Genomic DNA, 22,423 nt, shown 5'->3' on the forward strand with positions numbered 1-22,423 from the left:
ACTACTTCAGTGCCAATGCAGAAAAAGAGTGGCAGAAAAATGTAAGCCCTCACCCACTTCCCGTTCCCAAGCCCCCACAGACACACCGCACCCCACCCCCTCAACAATCTATAATGTTCCCTTTCCTGCTAGTCTCAGTACAGTGGGAAAGTCGTTGAGTAATTGGGTCCAGATTGGAGATGTTTAAATATTCATGAGGCTGGCAGGGGACTGGGAGGGGGTGGCTGCCTGGATTGTAGTGGGGGGTGGGGTGGGGAGGTGACTAGTCATTGAGAGCTAGTGAACAATTCTGGGAAAGATACACAGAGGGAGGGAGGGAGGGGAAGAGAGAGACAGCCAGCTTGTGCATGTGTGATGAGCAATAGCTGTGGACCTTACAGTTGCAGCTAACTGCCCTGGTGTGTGTGTGTGAGAGAGAGAGAGAGAGTGAGAGAGAGAGAGGGAGGGAGGGAGTGGAGAGGGTGGGGGGGAGAGATAAGAGAGAGAGGAGGAAAAAGGAGAGAGGAGAAGGAAGGAAGAAGAAGGAAGGAAGGGGACAATACAATCATGCTGTGCTGTATGAGAAGAACAAAACAGGTAGAGCTGACAATTTTATACTTCTTTCTGTGGAGAAATTCCCAGGCTGTTGGATGTGTGTGTATGTGTATAAGGGGCGGGGGGGGGGAATTTTTAACTGCTTCTAAGCAGATGTCTTTTTTGTAATTATTTAGCATCTTGCAATTGAAGGCTCTTTTCACACCCTTCCTGATGACTGTTTGTCTTTCTAGTGCTGGTGATGTGGGGAGAGGGTGGCCTATCTTCATGTTTGGGGAGAAACAAGGATCCCCCTCCTTTTTTTTTAAAACTGTGGGCAGATGCATTGCATAGGGTTTTCTGTCTCTGATTCTGAGGGTGTGGATGTGGAAGGGGGAGGAGGGAAATGTGATGAGAGGTGGCTCTACCTCAAAGATGGGGGAAGCAATTCTTCATCTTTTGCCACAAAAATAAATAAATAAAAAGATACTTAGTGAACCGTGATCCAAGATCAGGATGCTGGCTCTCTGTTGCTCTTTGCTCTGAGAGATGAAAGCTGCTTTATGTCCATGTGCTTTGAGATGGCAAGGGGGACAGGTACATTTAGTTAAAATAGTGTGAACAAAAATAAACTGGTAATTTCTTTCTTCTGTTTTTTTTTTTTGGTGTTAATAATATCAAGTACAATTAATTAATAGCAAAAGTAATTGGCCATGAAGTCGGGGGGGGGGGGGGGGAACACAGCCCTCTTTGCAATCCCTTTCTTAGTACAACCAGTTAGACAACTGTGCACCAGCTGGTAAAGAGACAGAGGACCACGCCTCTATTAGCTCTGAGCTCCGATGGGATGAGAGAGACGAACGGTACAAACCTGTTGGAAACCAGTTCATTCTCTCTACTGGTACCACATGGCTTTCATTGATGAGGGTGGCAAGAGGGGCGAGGAGGCAGCTAATTTTCAACAATAAAACATGGCAAGCCAAAAATAATGAAATAAAAAAGCTAGCTAGCTCATTCCCCCCCGCCCTTCAATTTCAAACTGTTCACTTGAAAACCAAAATCTGCTCTCTGTTACCTCGGTTTAACTCCCTTGACTTCAGCTGGAACTATTCCAGATTTGCACCAATGTAGTCAGGGCAGGATTTGGCCCTTGGTGCATTTCAAAGGTATTATGACTACTTTCTCCCTAGAGATCATAACAAAGAGGTGGGATTCCTGCTTTAAGTGTAAATCTTGTCTCACTCTTATAACTACAGAGCGGCAACTGGCACCTTCATTATATATACCTTACAGTGTCTATTACTGCAGTACTCTACAGTAATAGCCCAACACACTGCTGGAAGCTGTAGAGATTTGGACAATTACTGTAGAATACTGTATATAATTACAGTGAAGGTTAAGGTGCATTTCTGTGCCTCAATCTGAGTGCTCCCAAGCCAAGGAGTCATACTGTAGATAGAATAACTGAAAGGGGCAGGTGAATGGGATAGAAAGAGACCCAGCCTTATATATATTTTCCCTATGCAGGTTTCTGATACTCTTCAATTAATGATACAGTCACTAAAACCTGGAGAAGGGTGGGAGGGGGAACACGTTGCAACCAGCCAGCAGAGCACGTTTAGTTGGCCAATGTGGGATGAAAAGAGAAGAGGAGGAGGAGGAGGAAGGCAGACGGAGAGGCAGAATGACAGGGCAGTGGGTGGAGAGGCACAGCAATTTTTAAAATAAAATAGCGGTCTATGTGGGGTTTTTTGGAGGCCGTAAGCTGGGAAGACCCACAGGGAGTATTTTTTCACCATACTTTCATAGGCTGGGCTTTAGCACACATGGTTCATACTCAGTTTTACCCATTCTTTAAATCTATATGTTATTCCCGTCTTTATTATTATAATTATTACAACATATTTATAAACTTACGACACACATATTACTAGATCAGGCATATACACACACCCCTAAATTCAGTCACCCACCCAGACACACCCCTTCATCCCTCCCGTACATTCACACACACATCCAGCCCTTCCAGCCCCAGTACAGTCACACACATCCACACGCAGCCAGACACACCCATTCATACTCCTACGCCCATACATGCATTCATACAAATTCACACACACACAGTCGCTACATTGACGATGTAAAACTTTGAAAAGCAGAGCTGATGATAATCCAAAAGGAGCTTTAATTTGGAGGGGGAAAAAAGACCTAGGGTTTCAGCCTGCTTTCCTCTCTCCCTGCCTCAACCTTTCGCAAATGGAAAGAAATCAGATCAGGTTCTTCATAAGGAAACAGGAGCTTCCTTCCAAAATAAAGACAGCTTTCCTCTTTCGGAGCATTTTTCTGGGGAAGCTTCCATCATCCTGCCTTTCTGATTGAAAAAGAGCAAAGTGCTGAAATTACGAGTACAGAGTCAGAGAAATCTCTTTAAATTCATATATAATTACAGGAGTGGGTGTGTATATATACACACACCTCTAGAGAAAGTGTGTGCACATATACATATATATCTGTGGGTGGAGAGGATAGGGGAAAAGAACTAAGTAGCTGACGGACTGCACCTGCAAATGAGAGACCTAGATGTTTAAATTCTATCATCTGTACCAACTGATTGTACCTGCAAATTTATACCCATAAAATCTGGAGCTTAATAGATGCAAAATGAGAGATTGGGTTGAAGAACCTTTGAAATTTTCCCTAAAGTTTATTTAATACTATTTGGAAATATACTGTGCTATCTACTGTATCTCTTGATAGCATAGCATGCATAGATAGATAGATAGATAAGCATTCCATATACCTACACTAGAATGGATGGACATTGTCAGGACAAGTGCTCAGTACTAGACTGCATGAATGATTAAATGATAACTCACAAGCTGGTTTCCCACTTGTGGGTGAAATGATTTTCATTCATCGCCAGCCGTGTTTTATGGCTTTCCCTCCAGTACTGTCCTCTCTGTTCATCACACTTGTGTCTGTGAGAGACTGCAAAGGTTTGAACCCTGCCACACCCATGAAATGAAAGGCAGCAGGAGGAGGAGGCGGCAAAGAGAGTCTGCATTTCTTTCCTCTTCCACATGAGCAGCATGAATAAACAGGGCTGTATCTATAAAGATGCAGTTTAATGCAATTGGAGAGGACGCAAGCGTTAGGAGACTGTTCCAGCAATTACAGCCAACCAGCTCGGTGTCTTCTCATACTGGGAGCCACAGAGGTGAAGAGGGAGAGGGGAAAAAGACAGAGAGAGACAGAGAGAGAGAGAGAGAGAAGGAGAGGGAGGAATGAACATCAACCTGAGATTTTATTGCTTCAGGATATTAAATGTCTCATACCTCATTTAAAATAACTTAATTATGCCGCATGATGCAGATGCTGCAAAACTTGCAAGGCGTGTTCATACCTTTAAATGCTAGCACAGAAAAAGATGTCTTTTTCCTTCTTAAAAAAGCTTCTGAGACAGGCTGCCAGTTGATGTCAATTGTTGTAGAGCCACTGACTTCAAAGGAGAGATGCTGATTTATACCAGCTGAGGATCTGGCTCGTTTCTTTTGGTAACTGATTTCTGCATATGAGGTTCATTGCTTAAAGTTCTTATGGCTCCTATTTTCCTTCCTTGGATAGTGTCTTTGTGGATTTCTTCTGAAATGAAAGTATCCACAGAAATACCCATCCCACTCTTCTCCACCTCATCCTCTGCTGCCTTCAGTGAGCTCCTTACTGTGAGAGAAATTGATTTCTCCTAAATCATGTAACGTAACCACTCTGGATGGCACGTGTGAGCTTCCTTGGGGAATTAATTGTAGGCAGTGCTTCCAGAGGGGAAAATACAATGATAATGTTTAGCGGGAGAGACACCAGTCTAACTGCCATTCTAAGTTTCCTGTCACCACTCACAGGTGCATAGAGGCCATAACAGAGGAATGAGCATCCATTCATCCCCCATATTCACAGAGGTCTATAGGAGCCATGTCACCTCCTTGTCTGAGGTTGACAGGGTGTATTCAGCCTGTGGACTCCTGCTTTCTCATACTCAGAGGGTGTATACAACTGAGGGTTCTTTCTGCCTCATGCTGAAACGGCTGAAATCATTTGTGAGCTCCTTCAGCTTCAGAACCCGATGGCGGTGCCTGTCCCATGCTGAGGCAGGCTGTATAACCAGAGGCTTCCCATTTCTCCTATAATAAGAAGATGTGAATAACCTGAGGGCAATATCTGCATCACCCTGACAGGGTGTAGTGTGTGTAGGTTACACTCGCATGGCTGCCTCTGTCTCACACTGAGCGCACGTGTGCAACTGGAGTCCTTTCTGAGTGAGGGTCTGTGGAACATGATGTGTAAAACATAGTGCGTTTGGCTGAGATGTGCTCAGAAGAGGACCTAAGGAGGCGGGTTAAATGTGGTTTTATACCATCTTATTAGAGTAACCCCGGGGCTGCTCTAATTGCACAGCTGTCCATGGATCCATGGGGCCATTCCAGGACCTGGAAATAGTCAAACTATGGAGGCATTTCAACCACGTTCTCTTTCTCCCAGCCATGCCGTTACATCACCCTGAGCTACCCCATGCAGACAGGTTTCCCAGCCGGCCACAGCTGCAACCTGTAGGCTCCGACTGTCCTATATTGTAAGGGTGTGTATAACCTGTAGGCTCTGCCGGCCCTATATTGTGAGGTTATTTGTAACCTGAGGACACTGCCAGGGCCATGCTGACTGGTTCTTTTATTACCTAAGGGCGGAGTGCATTTCAAGCTAAGAGACCATGCTGCCAACTTTCACGTGGTAAATAAGCACCCCGACATTCACAATAAGCCAAAAATCAAGCTAATACCATTACAAAACAAGGCCAAAACAAGCCAGTCCCTAAGAACCCCAACACTCTATGTGATTAGATTCCCCCAGCGTGCTATCTGGGACTGTGGTGGGCCCGCTGTGCACCCCTGACTCTCTCGCCCTTGCCCCTGCTTGCCCCCCCTTGTCCCTGATTGCCAGGAGCAGATAAAAAAAAAGATGCAACAAGCTACAAGACAAAAACTCACAGGCCAATAAAGCCAAAACCAAGCCCAATTTCTGCGCTTTTTTCGTGGTTTGGCATGTCTGCATTCAAAGCCTGAGGACTTTGCCTTTCCCATGCTGAAATAGTGTATAAACCGATGGTTACTCTGGTCCCAAACTTAGAGAGTGTATGTAACCTGAAGCCTCAGCCTTCTCCGTGCTGGGTGTGCATGACTTGACTAGCAGTCATTTAGTCCATGCTTTCCTCCACACTGTATCCCTCTTTAACTCTATTACGGTTCCCTCCTCCCAGAGACTCCCTGCACTTTACGTACCTCCTGCTTCTCTTGCATCCCTCTGCGATTTATCTCCACCTCATCGGATTTCAGAGTGGGTGATGGATCTGGTCATAGGTCCAGGCTGCTGCCACCACCACCTCTGCAGTAGAGCTTGTTTACTCTGTGCTCAGGGATACCTGGGAGTGAGTTGCCTGGTTCTTCCCTTTTCTGTAAGGTTGAGTATCCTCCCCGGGGGATATTTGTCAGACCGTGAACACTTGGGCACCTCTGAGCAGTGAAGTCCTAGTGTGGATATTCTAATGCAACAGCTGTAGCCCACGGCTCAGCATAGAGGATACTGGACCTGCTGAGTCTGGCAACTGGATCCATTGTCCTGAAGCCACAGTAGGCAAGGCCTGTGGAGGGTGCTGTGTCATCTCTGTCAGAATGGAGTGGAGTTTTATTGGAGTACTGTGAAGAAGGATTTAGAAACTAAGGCATATTGCGGGATTAAATTTAAGGGAACCAACATCCAACACCCTTCACCAGCTGTTGTCTAAACTCTGATCCTGAAACCCATCCACATTCATTTCATGTTTTACCCCAAGAGTCCTCCTGAACATCCTGGGAGATCATCTGCACTCTCAGGACTCCTATGGGCTTATGCTGATAACTGTAGAGCTCAGTGGTTAACATACAGAAATAGGCATCAAGGGAACTGGGTTCAATTCTCAGCTCTGCTGTTTGACTTGAGCCAGGGGAAGGCTATTTGCCTGTCAGTATCTCTCTGAGAGACAGGGGTCATGCTTTCCTATCTTTTAGAAGGCTTCAGAGACTAAATTAGTTAACATTTGTAAAGTGTTTTGAGACCCTTACATGGAAGGTCCTGTTAATAGACAAAGAGTTCTATTCTCCATTTTAGATCATTTGTGGAGCCCTAAAATGTTTATCACCTGCTTGCCTTGCCTTACACAACCCATCTATTGCCCTCTTAATTCAAGGTTTATCAGACTTGTTCTTAGTGTGGACCACACCTTAACACAACATTCGCATCATGGAGATTTTCCTTCTATTTGCTGTCACACCTCCCTTCCCATCTGTGATCAAGCAACAGCTATGTAGCAACCTATAGCAATTGCTTGCATGGAAAAACAACATTAAGAAAGTAGTGATGTATTTTTAGCTTCTCGTAGTGCACCAAGGAGTTTGTCCTTTTTAAATGAAGTTAAATCACACTGTCTCCTTCTGTTCTTCATTTTGTCTCCTCTTTCCATCTGCTCTGCTCCTTGCTCTCCCCCCGCTCTCTTGCACGTGCTTCCCAGATGCTAAGTCCTCATCCCCACCTTGTGTGCTTACTTCACTGTCATGTGATCCTCTCTTTTGCACATGCCTAGTCTTCCTCTATTCTGCTTTCCTTCTCCAGCATTCCCTAGGACATTCCTATCCTAAGGACAGCTCTGGTCACCGATGGCAACTTCTATTTCCTCTTGTCCTCCACTTTACATCAACAGCCCAGAGAAGAGGCAGGTCAGATGGCTTCTCCACCTTGTTTCCAGTTGCTTTTACAGGCCTCAAGGTGTCTCTTTTGCCTGGGTGCCTATAGAAGCAATTGGAAACAGTTACCCCTCTATGTCTATATATTCCTGCTGCCAGGCAGGGTGACAGCCTCTCCAACCCCACAATGTCTCAGCTGTTTCCCATGATGATAGAGGAGTAGTAACTGCAGTTTCCCCCCAGTATATCCCTGATGTTGGTATGGGCAATATCTGCAGGCTACCACTAGCATTATCCCTGTGCTGGGGGTGGAGAGGGGAGGGGAGGACAAATATTCTGAAGCAGTCCTATGGCAGGCCAGGGTGTGTGATGCAGAGCAATAACTAACCCTCCACACATACCATTTTCCTGCCAAATCTGCTGGGGCCACTTCCACTACTCATCTCATTGTGGTGGTTGCAGACAGCTCTCTTACTCTCTTGTTGGCCTGAGAGGGGTTCTCTTAAGTCTGTCCTCCCCTTCTAGGGTTCATTGGGCTAGATTCCTAGAAAGGGAAGTGAGGAGATACTTATCTCCTTTCAAATTATAACCAAGAAATGTTAGCCCCATTCATTACTCATCTACTTTTGAATTTCCTTGAATTAATTCCAGCGATAATCGCTGTACATCTCTATTTATAGAAAGCCGACGTGTCTCACAGTATTGAACCGTCCTCTCTATAGGAGCTGCCTTTCTCTAGAGGCACAAGTCTGGTAATTAATAAAGTTAATAGGGTCTGAGTCAACTCCACCCCTGCTCTGAATACCCCTGGAATTTGGGGAGTTATTGTATCCAGATCTAAACTCTGTAACTGGCTTTGTCCTTACCCCTCCATAATAGGTTTAAACCAAAACTCTAGGATCAAGATCCCCTGTACTTTGTGGTTTGGGCCTATCGTTAGTAATCAGTTGTCTCCAGAATTATTTAGAATTTCTTTTATTCAAATACTTAACAAGGTCCTTAGCAATAAGCACCTATCCCTCACTCTGATGAAATCTAATCCATTTATTGCATGCTCCAGGCACCTTACAAATTCTCAATGCTATAAATACGTGGGTGAGGGAGGGAGGAGCTCGTTATCCATTGTCCTGCACCACCTGAAGTCATTCACACCAGTGCAATTGGGCATGAAACATTACCATTCTGATCTGACAGCAGAGAATTAGGCCCTGGATCTCTGCTCTTCTCACTTGCTCTTCCATTCCTCCAACTCCCTCTTAAGGAGTAAATTATTTTTGAATGATGCATTTATGTCATTTTCCGTATATTATTTTGTTGCTGGAAAGTGGGGACTAAAGAAATAAGCTTTCTATTTTGCTCTGGTGGACATCTGATTAGTAGTTATTTTGATCTCTTGCAGAAGTGAGTTCCACAGTTGTTGTCAGCTTACTGAGAAAGTTCTGTTTTTCTGCACTTGTTAGTTTCACTGGTGAGAATGACTGTTTCTTTGTCCCTGATAAACATGACTCTTCTGGGAGATCATATTCACAGACTGACAGTGGCTGATGTAGGTAGCTCAGACCAGTCCAGGGCAGGGCTTTGAATAGCTGTGCTGTAACACTGAGCATGCCTTTGTATTCAATAAGGAGACAATGCAGAGTGGAGCACTGGAATGAGGTGCTCTTGGCAACTCGTTTTGTTCAGTAGATGGCCCTCTGCATTCTGAACCAACTGGAGCTTTTTCAGGGTCAGCATTTTCCTTCCTATTTCATTGCACTGCTATGGTCAAGCCATAGGTTACAAATGCATGGGTCACAGTAGCCAAGTTGGAATCTGATGGGATGGGGCAATCTCTAGACCAGCCAAAGGTGGAAGAGGACGTTTTGTACAGCCATAGCTTGGCGGTGGGGAGTCTAGAAGAACCCCAAGACTGCATACCAGCTTGAGACTGAGAACAGATGTCTAAAGTAGAGGATGATGTTTGGTGGAGGCAAGTCCTTTCAAGGCACCATAACAAACCTATGACAAGATCGAAATCAGTGGTTCTCAAACTAGGGCCTCCGCTTGTTCAGGGAAAGCCCCTGGTGGACTGGGCCTGTTTGTTTACCAGCTGCGTCCACAGGTTTGGCCAATCACAGCTGCCACTGGCCATGGTTCACTGCTCCAGGCCGTCTCTTGGCGTGCGCCGCTTCCTGCAGCCTCCATTGGCCTGGAGCAGCGAACTGTGGCCAGTGGGAGCTGTGATCTGCTGAACCTGCGGACACGGCAGGTAAACAACCCACCGGGGGCTTTCCCAGAACAAGCGGCAGCCCTAGTTTTGAGAACCACTGATCTAAATGAAGAAGCAATCGGTACATCCAGAACCATAGGATCTGATAAAAGAGCATACCTTTATAGACACAGGGCAGCCAGATTAACAACTGGAAGAAAATGATCCCCAATTAACTGAAAGAACATAAAAGAAAGAGTGACTAGGAAAAAAAACAACCTGCCCCACTGCCCCCCAGAACAAAAGAAGAGATGAAAAGTTAAAGAGAATAAGCAGAACATGCATTGTGCCCAAAAGGCAGCCAACAAAGCTTGAATTTGGATAAATAAGAGAGGCAATTCCATTTTATGTGTTAGAACTAGATATATGGCAAAAAGGATCTCCCCATTTCTGAATTGTATGTTAGCAACAGTTAAGCCCAAAAAGATTCAAGGAGTTTTGGATCAGAAAATCTCCCTCAGAAAGTGTAGACATAGTGTCCAGATCTTCCTGAACCCCATGGTTCTCTAAAACTGGGCTGGGTATCACAAAGAGGATGCAAAAAAAACCCAGGAATACCCATACCACTGCCACCTTTTCATGTTCTCTGTATGTGTAAACATCTTTTTACTGTATGTTCCGATGAAGTGGGCTGTAGCACATGAAAGCTTATGCTCAAATAAATTTGTTAGTCTCTAAGGTGCCACAAGTAGTCCTGTTCTTTTTGCTGATACAGACTAACACGGCTGCTACTCTGAAACAAAGAGGATGCACTTTCTTATATGATTTCTTGTGCTTTAGACTGGTGGCCTAGCCAGAAACCTTGTGAGAGGAGCCTGTAACATGGTAACTCAGGACTTCCTGTCTGGTCAGAACCCAGAAGTGCAGAGACAGTGCGAAAACAAGTCAAACTAAGTTTTTTAAAGTTCTGCCTAAAAAAATTCAGGCTTCAATTTATTGACACGCATATGCCTCATCAACACGGTTGGAACCTTGAGGTTCACCACACAAACGTCTGCCACTTGAGCTAATGGAGAAACTGATAGCAGCAATAGGGCCAGCTCTAGAGGGAGACGGGACAATTTCAAAGTGGGTTTCATCGATATTTGCTGACACTAGGGGAATAGTGAGATTCGGGGATCTTGGATTCAATTCCAGACTCTGGAGGGGAGTCTATTCTAGTAAGCACAGATTCTTCTCCCCATTCTCCCCAAGTTTGTCCCTTTCCCAGTTCTATATCTACTTCACCACTAGCAGCACCTTCTCAGAGTTCCATTCTCCTCTCCTACCATGGGTGGCGGGTGAACCCCCTCTTTGGGGAGGCCAGCTCCTCAGCCCCACCCCTTCCTCCTGAGGCCCCACCCCTTTTCCCCTTGCTGTCTGGAGCCCCGAGCCCTCCCGTGGCCAGAGGAGGCCTGCCCAAAACTGTCCCGGGCTGCTGGTCAGCCAGAGCACTGGCCTGAGCCACAGGCTGACTCAAACCACCCCCAGCCACTGGTCAGCTTGAGCTCAAAGCTGGCCAGGCCACTGGCCCAAGCTGAGCCCCTGCTGACTTCAGGGAAGAGGGGGAGTGAGGGTGGGGCCTCGGGGCAGAGCATGGACAGGGCCTCACTTAGGGGAGGGACTATTATACCCGCTGCCCATGTTAGTCATTGCCAGTCTCCACTACTCAGGCTTCTGATCCTTGTCCCTGTCTGACTCCCTGTCTCGGTCTGTCCCATTCCCAGTCTCCTCCATACTCCTACTCCCAGTCTCCTTCCCAGCATATCCAGTTCTTCCCCTGCTCCTGGCTCCTCATCCTCAGTACCCTTGTCCAGCGAGTCCTAGCTCCATCCTCCACTCCCTAATCTGTCTCTTTCTATCTCTCCCACCCTCTTGTCTCCAGTCATTATCCACACCCATGTTTCCCATCCCAATGGCTTCCAGTCCTAGTCTCTCCCCCTGGGCTCCTCATTCTGTCTCACTATCCTTGCCTTCCCCAACTACTTATCCCAGTTTCTTCGCCCAGCCAGTCACAGTTCTCCCCTCCATCCTCCAACTTCGTGTCAGATCTGCCTCCCCTTCCCACACCTTCTTCCTCCTACCCCACTGTCTCCCAGTCCCAGTCTCCTCCTTGCCCTACCGTTCCCTGTCTCCCACCTCAGAGCCTCCTCTGATCTCAATTTCCTACTGACCCACTGGCTAGCTGTCTCCCTGTGCCATTTCCATCCCCAGCTCCCCAACCTATTCTCCTTGCTCCCGCAGTCCCAGGCTCTGCCTCTTGCCAACCTCCAGTCCTAGTCTTTGCTTCCCAGACTATTGGCCCTAGGTCTGGCTCTTTTCCCCTATGCCTTTGAATTAGATGGCTTTCTGCTCCATGCTGCCTGGGTGTCAGCAATGGGGGCGGGGTGTCACTGAGACAAGAGAATAGACAGGCCCCCCGTTCTCAGTTCTAGTGCCCTGTCCTACCCTGGTCTGGAGCATCTGGGAGCAATCATTACAGGGAAAGTCCTCCTGAGTCCCCCCATTCTGGTACCTCTGGCTTGGAGCATGCCCTGTCACTTGGTGGGGATGTTTTCATGAGCGATTTTGTCACATGTAGGAGCTGTATGCTCACTTGTTCTGTGGGGATGGCACATGTGCAGACTAGACAGTACTCGGAGCTGGGAGATTCTCAAACATGTTCAGTGATGGTAAAATCTTTGAAGATTTTAGCTAGGGTTAAGGAAGTCTCAGCTGAGTTTGTGTGAACTTCTATTTTTCAAAGGCTCATAAGTTGGCCCAATTTGGGCAGTTTGTCACAGGGAAGGCAAAGGAACATTCTTGACACCAGGGTCATCTATCTGCCAAATTGCAAGTATCTCCTCAAAAGCATGGGGGCATTAGAGCTTTCCAAAGAAAAGGTCACCAGAATTGGTCACCAGAATTTTGTTCACATTATGAAATAATGTTTTTCCCCTAGCCTTGTTCTCAAAAATGTTTTGGCTGAAATTGTCCAGAGTCATTCAGACTGAAACAAAGACTGAGACATGGAAATTGCTGGCAAAACTTCCACTGTCTTCAACTGAAATTGGCCAAGTCTCATAATGAAATAAGCCTCAGAACGCTGTGGGGTAGGTCACTAGTATTAGCCCCCTTTCAGATGAGGAAATGGAGGCACAGAAAGTTGTGGAATGACTTGCCTAAGGACACTCCCTGTCTTTCTATCTGGCCCCCATCACATTCGTGTCTGAGTGCCTTACAAGAATTAAAATAGAAATGACAATAATAGCAATTTTCTGTCTTCCAAGCCCATAGAAGAAATAGCTTGATTAGAGTAAAGGCTGTTTTTGTTTGTTTTTATTTGTCTGCCTGTTTCTTTGTTTTTATTTGTTTGCCTGTTTCTATTTGTGTGTGTTGGTGCGCGGGTGGCATTTGTGTGAGAGCGTTCATCTGAAGAGCTTACTGAGGAAGGGCTATGTTGGAGAGATGAGACAGTTGAGAGGTCCCTGGCCATTCTTGCCGTAAGGGGAGTGCATTTCACCATCTGGGTCCTGTGTAAGCTCTGTGTCCCTCACTCAGGAGCCTCTCATTTTTGGCTGACAGTTCTATGATTGCTTCTCCCTGGGTTGGCCTCCAACAATGACTGTGTTCCCAGGCAATCTCTCAGTGACATGGGTCAGTTCCATGGGAGGCTCTGAGGTTAGAGACCTCCAATGGGATTCAAGGGGAAGCCATTGCAGAGAGGAGAGCCCGGGTGGTGTATTCACAGTGACTCATGTTACTGAGGAGACTGGATGTTGTGTTTTGTACCAACTAGAGCATTTCTAGAATGTGTTGCTTCCTCCTTAGCTAAAATAAGTTGCAGTAATCAATTGTGGAGGTCATGTATGCCAGTACTGTGGTTCATAAGATGGGGCACGGCCTTCTGGCCAGTCACAGGTGGAGCTAGGTGGCTTTACCACCACAGCTATTTGGGCATCCAGTAACACTGAGGAGCACAAAAGGCTTCAAAACAACTTAACTGTCTGAAGCCAGATACCCTCAGTAGTGGGGGATGAGAAGACATGCTCTTTGAAGCATTTCCCACTGCCTACCAGAAGAGCAGGCCGCTTACCATGTATATGCTGATTTCAGCCAGGTATTCAGAAAGCCTTGAGATGGTTTGATGTAAAGGTGGCGTAGAGCTGGGTGTCATCCACAGAAGAACATGTACTACCCCATAATGGACCATGATGGAATCTCATAGGGGAAGTTTCTTCCTAGGTTTACACTCTTAGTGGTTGTCTTGTGCCGTGAATAAGGGTTTCTATCCCTTACAAGTGTATCCTAGCTCTATTTTGCAGAGCTCCCATTGCAGTGGGTTGAAGCTTTGTGTCAAGTTTGCGCCTCCTGCCTAGTAATAGGTTGCAGGCTCCGCCCCCCATCCTCTCATGTCTTGGCTTGGAGACCCCTCCTATTGCCTTTGAGGAGGCAGGAATCACATCAAAATGATGCTCAGTGCAAACACTCCTTTTATCAGTAACAGTCGCCTTGACTGGCAACAGACTGGGTCAGAATCCAAACTGTCCCAGCTGCAGTCTGTGTACGGTGCAAATACGGTGTGCAAAGTCCAGCTCTCTGCTGTGTTTGGCATCTGCTGCCATGGTTCTGGTGGTGGCCTGGACTTCTCTTCAAACATGTCAATGTTGGTCAATGGTGAGATTAGTCACATGGCTGAAGTCACACAACTGAAGTCACATGCTATTGCTTCTGACTCACTGACTGAGCTTACTGCCATGTTTCCCGAAAAGTTCAGCAGAAGCCCTTTGGATTCATTTTCTGAGAGTGGCTGTAGTTCACTCTGATCTACTTAGGGAAAATTTGAGATACTGTTATAACTAGAGGGTCAGACGCACTTCATAGTGTGTGTAGGCTGATACTTATTGCAGCCCTCCACAGTCCCCCCATAGTCTGCCTTTGGTATGGGCTGTGCCCCCCATTCCCTCCTCCTCCCATACCCAGGCCCCTCCTTCTCTCCCCCCATACCAGTGGCTTTGTGTGCAACTGTCATAAACAGATAGTTAAGAGTTAATGGAACAGAAGTACTTCATATCTCTTTTGCCTGTAAAGGGTTAACAAGAGCAGTGAGCATGGCTGTTACCTGACCAGAGGACCAATCAGGAGACAGGATACTTTCAAATCTTGAGGGAGGGAAGTTTGTTCTGTGTGTGCTGTTAGTTTTTTGGTTGTTGTTCACTCTGGGGGCTCAGAGGGACCAGATGTGCAACCAGGTTTCTCTCCAATCTCTCCGATACAGGCTCTTATAAGGTCAGAATAGCGAGTACTAGGTAGATAAAGCGAGTTAGGCTTATGTTTGTTTTCTTTATTTGCAAATGTGTATTTGGCTGGAAGGAGTTCAAATTGGTATTTGCTGAAAAGATTTTAATTTGTACTTGTATACTGAGGCTGGGAGGGTATTCCCAGTGTCTATAGCTGAAAGACCCTGTAACATATTCCGTCTTAAATTTACAAAGATAATTTTTACTGTTTTTTCCTCTTTAATTAAAAGCTTTTCTTGTTTAAGAACCTGATTGTTTTTTTATTCTGGTGAGACCCCAGGGGACTGGGTCTGGATGCACCAGGGACTTGGTGGAGAGAAAGGAGGGAAGGGGGAAAGGTTAATTTCTCTCTGTATTAGGATTACTTTCTCTCTCAGGGAGTCTGGGAGGGGGAGAGAGAAGGAGGGGGGGAGGTAAAATTTCCTCTCAGGTTTTAAGATTCAAGGAGTTTGAATCACACAGTGATCTTCCAGGGTAACCCAGGGAGGGAAAGCCTGGGAAAGGTAACAGTGAGGGAAAGGGTTTACTTTCCTTGTGTTAAGATCCAGAGGGTCTGGGTCTTGGGGGTCCCCGGGCAAGGTTTTTGGGGGACCAGAGTGTACCAGGCACTAGAATTCCTGGTTGGTGGCAGCACTACAGGTTCTAAGCTGGTAATTAAGCTTAGAGGAATTCATGCTGGTACCCCATTTTTTGGACGCTAAGGTTCGGAGTGGGGAATTATACCATGACAGCAACACATTCCCATTTCCCCTCCATTCCTTTCCTTTTCAGGGACTCTTTGAGGCTCCTCTTCCCCCACACCCGATTTCCCCAAACTCTCCTGCAACCTGAGTTCCACCATTCCAGGGTCCCTCACTCTCCCCTCTGCAGGAGTTCTGTGTGCCTTGTCTCCCATCTCCCCAGTTCCCAAATTCCTACTCCTTGACAGGGGCTCTGCGTGGTTTTCTTTCCAGAGCCTCCCACTCTTCGACCCATGTTAGGGGCTCTGTGTATACCCCTATTTCCTCCTTTCCCCACCCCCCACCAGGTTTCCCAATCTTCCCCATCGCAGGGGCTGTATATGAACCTACCTTAGCCCTTACTCCCACTTCCCCTTCCCCTCCCATGCCAGGGGCTCTGTCTGCCACCCATTCCCTTGCTTTTCCCCCATGCTAGAAGATCTGTATGCCCATTTCCCCCTCACCCAATACTAGGGTCCCCCAACTTCCCCCACGTACACCAGGGATTCTGTGTGTCCCATTCCCCTGTCCCCTATTCTCCGCCATGTTTCAGGGGCTGTATGCAGACCCCCTTTTCACCATCCCTTCACCAGTATTATTCTTTCTCTCTGGATAATAAATCATTCAGGGTGTCAACATGTTAAACTATTAGGAGGTTGAGCAGAGTTGAGATGGGATGTTGTTATGCTGGAAGGCATTAGTGGGTCCAGTCAAACACTTGTTTGATCTATACACCATTGCAGAAATGTTTGAAGATGTGGCTGTGCTAATCAGACGGCTAGGGCTCCATATGCCCCCCATTTCCCTCCTCTTGGTTTTCCAATTTTTCCCAAATCAATAACCTGTTCTTTGATGCATAGAACATTCCCTGGAAGTTTGAAATGTATTGGATACAGCACTCCAAAATTATTGTATTAGATACCGACATACTTACAAACAGAAAAATACTGTCAAGTTGGGTATAAAGTCTCACAAACTCTTCAATCAGAAAGTGTGATCCAGCCTGGGAAAGGATTACATTTCCCCATATTTGAGATTATAACAGAGTATCCCATTACTATTGTTTTATATAGGAAATGGAGTGCTTAGGGAATCTTAAGAATGCTGTTCTAGTATCAGATCACAAAATGAAGAGGTCTTGTACCAGCAGCAGTCTGAGAAGCAGAGAGAAAAGTATTTTTCCATATGATTTAATATTATAAAAGGCTGAAGTTGGACAGGCTGGGTCAGGCCCAGGGACTGCAGCATGGCTTCTGAGCAGCTGGCCACCTCCCAACTCCGGCTCAACAGTTTTGCTCACAGACCTCTGTGCTGCCCCAAACTTAATAAACTTAACTGGTAGGGTAAAATGTTTATTAGAGCCAGAAGCTGGGGTGTAGGTGGCCCAAAGAGAGGATCTACCACCAAGTTTGGAGGGAAAGGCTTTCTGCTGTGCTATTTAAACATAGAAACAGGGAGCCTGTCATTTTAGGATGTGTGGGCCCAATTACAAAGTGAGTCTGAAGTAGGCTGTTTGGGGCAAACCCTGCTCCTGTGCACACCACAGGAGGGTTTACTTTGCCTCAGTGTAGGGGGCGATTTGTGGGGAGCACAGATCGCAGCTGGAAGAAGAGTGGGATTAGGCAATCCACAATTACATGGATCCAGGATACTGACCATAGAGGCTACAGTAGCCCTGAGGCACCAGGAGCATGGGAGTGCAGCTATGTGTCCACTCTACACCCTGGAGGGCCTTCTCAGTGCACTCTTAGTCTTTCCCTGATGCCAAATACTATGCGCTGAGTCTCCTGCTAGAGTTCACCTTGCTGCTCTTCCGGTGCTCTGTGCTATGGTTCAAACCTGTCTCTACTGACAGGGAGACACACTCTTTGACACTTTCCCTCCCAGGTCTAGTCCCCTAGTCTCCAAAGTCTTGCACATGAGCCTGCCCCTCGGCCTGCACTCAGAGTAGAGGATGGCCATTGAACCACCAGACTGTAGACCCTTTTCTAGGTACTTGGCTCCAAGTGCTTCCTGGTTTCAGGCACAGCCAAGAGCATCTTCCATCCTGAGTACCAGTCCCTTGTTAAGTCACATCTCTGATCAGAGTTCCTCTGGGTGGAGTCCACTGACCCTTACATGCCTTTGAGGAGCTGCAGACATTGTCATGGTTTCTCTGCTTGGGTCCCCTTCTGGTTCCCTGATTTTTAACCTTTGATCTTTCACCTTCACTTGTGTTCCTGCTTTTATCCCCAGATTTTGGTTGGTGGCCTTGGTTCACTGGTTCCTCTCCCTTGGTTGAGGGGGCAGAACTTTCATTCTGGGCTATAGCTTTGCCCATCCCATAGTCACAAATCTTTCAACTTCTGCAACAAGTGAAGCAAGACCCAACAGACACAAGCCTCCTACAAACCTGATTCATTCCCAGAGCATATCTGTTCTGAGCATTTAATGAGGCAGGAGTCTTGTGGACAAAACAGTATGTGGTCATGTAATTAAAGACTGTACCATAATCAGAGCTGGTTGGAAAAACTTTGATGGAATAGTTTTCTGTCAGAAAATGCAGTTCCATCCTATTCTGCCATTTTCTGAATTCCAACATTTTAATTTTTTGTTTCAAAGTAACTTTTCATTTTGATTTTAAAAAAATATATTATAATATAGACAAAACCAAAATGTAGTGTTTTGATGTCAAAACAAAACATTTTGGTCAATCCAAACTATATATATATTTGGGGGAGGGGGGATTTTCTTTCAAGGAAAATTTTGAAATGTTCAGGGTTAGTAACTAATCGAGCCAAAACCAAACTTCAAAATCCTGCACATGATGGAATTTCCATTCTCTGCACAGCTCTGAGCATAATCCATATGCACAAGGAACCCAAATTAAAGCCACACAGGCAACCTTAATTGTGGCATTTCCTAACTTCTGAGTGCTTCACTTTGCAGTCGTAATAATGTTCATTTAACCTAGTTTTTGTGTATGTAATTTCCTAGGTATTAAAAAAAAAAAAACAGAACTCCCCTCCAAAATTCCATCATGTGGCATCATATTTTCCCATATGAGTCATCAGCGGTGTTGGAAACTTTAAGGCTGTCTACGTGAACATGGTGTCAAGTATCAGGGGGTAGCTGTGTTAGTCTGTATGCACAAAAACAACGAGTCTGGTGGCACCTTAAAGACTAACAGATTTATTTGGTCATAAACTGAGGTGAGGTTTTTTATCCATGAAAGCTTATGCCCAAATAAATCTGTTAGTCTTTAAGGTGCCACCGGACTCCTTGTTTACGTGAACATGTAGTTTGTGGCAAACTGGGATGAAAATCTACCTCTCACTAGCTTGCCAAGCACTAAGTCTCCATGTGGACACTCTAACAGTTCCCTAGTGTGCTTTGATCCACCTCACTTTGAAGTGAGAGTAGATTCAAGCACACTCAGAAACTTCGTCCATGTCAGCAGAATCTACATGGACGGCTAGTGAGTGGCAGGCTAGACTTACACCCTAACTTGCCACAAATTAATTCATATAGACAAGCTCTAAAAGCCAACCCCAATCTGCCACTTGAGCTAATAGCATAACTGATAGCAGCGGTATGTTGTCATCCTCTATGAGGACCAGCAACAATACACCTACTTTGCCAGTGGGTTTCACAGATATTTGCTGACAGCAGAACAACAGGGAGACTCAGGAATCTGGATTCCATTCATAGGCACCAACTCCGTGGGTGCTCCAGCCCTGGAGCACCCACGGAGTTGGTGCCTATGAATGGAAAAATTGGGGAAAAATGGGGAAAAATTGGTAGGTGCTCTGCACCCACTGGCAGCTCCCTGCCCCACCCTCTGCCCCAGCTCACCTCCGCTTCGCCTCCGCCTCCTCCCCTGAGTATGACATGTGACTGATTTTTCCCCCTGGCTCCCAGCACTTGATGCCACGAAACAACCATTTCCTGTGGCAAGCCTGGGAGGGAGGGGGGAGGAGGGGGAGTGCAGCACGCTTAGGGGAGGAGGAAGGGCCGGGATGGGGATTTGGGGAGGGGTCCAATAGGGGCAGGGAGGGGGCGGAGTTGGGGTGGGGAATTTGGGGAAGGGGTTGGAATGGGGGGCAGGACAGGGGTCGGGCACGGGTGGAGTCAGGGCAGGGCTGAGGGATGCGAGCATCCACCGGTGCCATGAAAAGTTGGCACCTGTGATTCCATTCCAGGCTCTGGTGGGGAGTGTGTTCTATTGGGCAGATCCTTCTTCCTGTGTCCACAAGCTTGATCTCTTCTTCTCCAGCCCCTCCAATCTGCCCCAGTCCTGTCTCTTCCCCACCACTGGCTCTTCATTCCAGTCCAATTCTTCTCACTCAGCCAGTCTCAGTCCACAACCAGTGGCAGATTAGTCACTGGACCAGTGAGGTCCATGCCCAGGAACCCTGGCCATTGGGGGACTGGGCGGGGGGAGCAGGGCAGGCCCCCCCACCCTGACCCTGTTCCCTGGCAGGATTGAGGGGAGTGGGGTGAGGACTGCAGGAAGAAGGGGAGGGAGGGCCCCCCCATTTGTCCTGGCCTAGGGCCCCACAAAACCATAATTTGCCTCTGCCTGCAACAGCCCAGAGCTGCAGTTGCAGGGGAAGTCCTGTGTATACCTGGGCTGGAGCATGCCCAGTGCAGATGGAACGTTTGGAGAATTTAGCTTCAGAGTTCTAACAGTTCTCTAATGAGCATGCACATGAATGTGTGTGAACTGTGATTTTTCAGCGGCTTATAATTTGACCACTTTTGGATAGATTTTCACAGGAGATGCAAAAGGCACATCCCTGCCATAAAGGCCATTCCCTCCCATCAAATCTCAAGTCCCTTTTCCAAAGCATGAAGGCACCAGAGCTTCTCAAATAAAAGGTCACCAGAATTTTTTTTAAGATGGGCAAAACAACATTTTTTCCCCTAACCTCATTCTCAGAAACAGCCCAATGCTTTTGGCTGAAAATTTTCCAAATGTATTCAGCCTTGAGTGAGACAACTGGGATGGAAAACATTAGCCTGAACACTCAGAGTTGGGTAAAGTTATAAGCAACTGATTTATGTTTGTAAAGTGCTTTGAGAATCTCAGTTGGAAGAGGGCATAACAGTGCAGAGGACTGTTACATTTCCTTGTGCCTTCAAATCATCAATGGCTTCTGTAACCAAAACAAAAAATAAGTGAAAGCTCATATTAATTCTACAGAGATCAAATTGTTACTTAACTTAAAATATCAACAGGTTTTTTTCTCCAGGTTTGCTTTAACTCTTTATAGATACCAGTTATGGTTAGTCAATATCCAAAACCAGTGAGGAAGGTACTTGTTTGAAAGAATTCTAAAAAAGTTTGTGAACATGTTCCTTGCTCGCACTGGAACTGATCAAGTGATACTTGGTGAATTTAGCCCTTTTTTCTGTTTGCAGATCAACCCTGATTTCATTATTCGTAAGTATTCAGGAAATCGTTTATGCAGACAGATGTCAGGCTATGGGTTACTTGCAAATTGTTCACTGTCAGTAATATTCACTGTTACTGGTGCTTGGTTCGTGGCACTCACATGGCATTATTTCTAATTATTGAGTGGATAGGAGACTGGTGGATAGAGAATGGCTAATAGGAAGTAACAAATGGTGTACTTTCCTGTATGAATTTTCAGACCAATAATGATTTGAGTTAAAATGTATGATACTTATGGGATTGATAAGCATATTCATGGAGAAACTGATAGTTATTGAAATACTGGCATGCAACTAATAATATGTCCAGGCCAAATAATAGTGATGAGGGTGTACATATTAATTTGGAAGTCACAACTTTTGCATCATTTGATTAGCTCTACCAATTATTTATTCAACTCGGGTTATTTGTCTGGGAACGTATTAGGGATTGTTATTCTCTTGGGTCAAGAAAATTGGGCTGGTAAGAACCAGCCGTGTCCTGATGCTACCTCTGAGAGCAGAAGTTAGAGCAGAAACTCTTCATTTCTGTTTGGAAAGTATCTAGCACATTGTGAGTGCTACCATAATAATAATAATGATGATGATGATAATACATCAATAAGCCGGGCTGACCTCTGGGGTATGTGAGTGCCTTTTCCTCTGCAAGCTTGTGTCCTGCTCATGCAGTTTGTTTTTATGTCTCACACCACCCCATTGGCTTTTCCAGTTGCCGTTGCTTGTTTCATTGCTTCATCTCTGGATGTCACCAGGGTAATGTTACCAAGATGTAGTAGTAATAACACCAGTAATAACACCAACATGGTAAATCATCACAAACTTGGCTTACCTCACAGTAATCTCCTTCCATCTGGACCTGAAAGCTCAGAGCCATGTGAAAATTAAAGATAAGAGGACCCTGGTGCAAACAGTTAGTCAGACATATTGGAACCTCAGAAAAGTGGCTGACTTCCTTCCATCAGATCTTATTTGACCTAGCCTTGTTGAGCCATCCCCACGTTTAATGTCCTCAGAGAGCTTCTTAATGTTCTGAATACCTTTCAGGAGGCTGGACAGCAAACAAGACACAGGGCAGTCAAACTCAGGACTGTCATGTGACAATGAGGAGGGATGGTCATCCATCTATGGTAGGCTGCTTCACTTATGAATTCTCTGAAATCTTTTCTCTCCAAGTGCTTAGCTAATTTCTTCACCATCTATGTTCATGGTTGCAGCTTCCCCGGCTGCCTTTGAGAGTCAATTCCACACATTGGTCTATTTTTAGCGACATGGCTAATTATTATTATTGTTAGTATGGTGTGTTTTGCTATTCATGGAAACTGGGAAGACATTTAGTCATTTCTCAGTAGAACAAAATAGGACTCCAGGAAATGAAATAAGAGCTCTGAGTCGAGGTTAAGGGAGCAGTGTCTGATCAGTTTGGAGGAGAGAGGACTGATGTGAGAGATGAGGGCTACAGATATATGAAGGGATGTTACCAAG

The 22,423-nt window shown here is 46.0% G+C and overlaps 1 protein-coding gene across 1 annotated transcript in view; it reads left to right on the plus strand.

Annotated features, from left to right (window-relative positions):
- Positions 1–467: 467 nt before the first annotated feature.
- GAP43 (growth associated protein 43) overlaps positions 468–22,423 on the plus strand; it is a 74,379-nt gene continuing 52,423 nt past the window's right edge. Inside the window, exon 1 of the mRNA XM_030533421.1 lies at positions 468–576. Within this exon, the coding sequence (XP_030389281.1) occupies positions 547–576 (30 nt within the window). The 5' untranslated portion in view covers positions 468–546. The remainder of the gene's footprint in view (positions 577–22,423) is intronic.

This window comes from Gopherus evgoodei, chromosome 1, assembly GCF_007399415.2.
Source record: "Gopherus evgoodei ecotype Sinaloan lineage chromosome 1, rGopEvg1_v1.p, whole genome shotgun sequence".
Taxonomy (NCBI): Eukaryota; Metazoa; Chordata; order Testudines; family Testudinidae; genus Gopherus; species Gopherus evgoodei.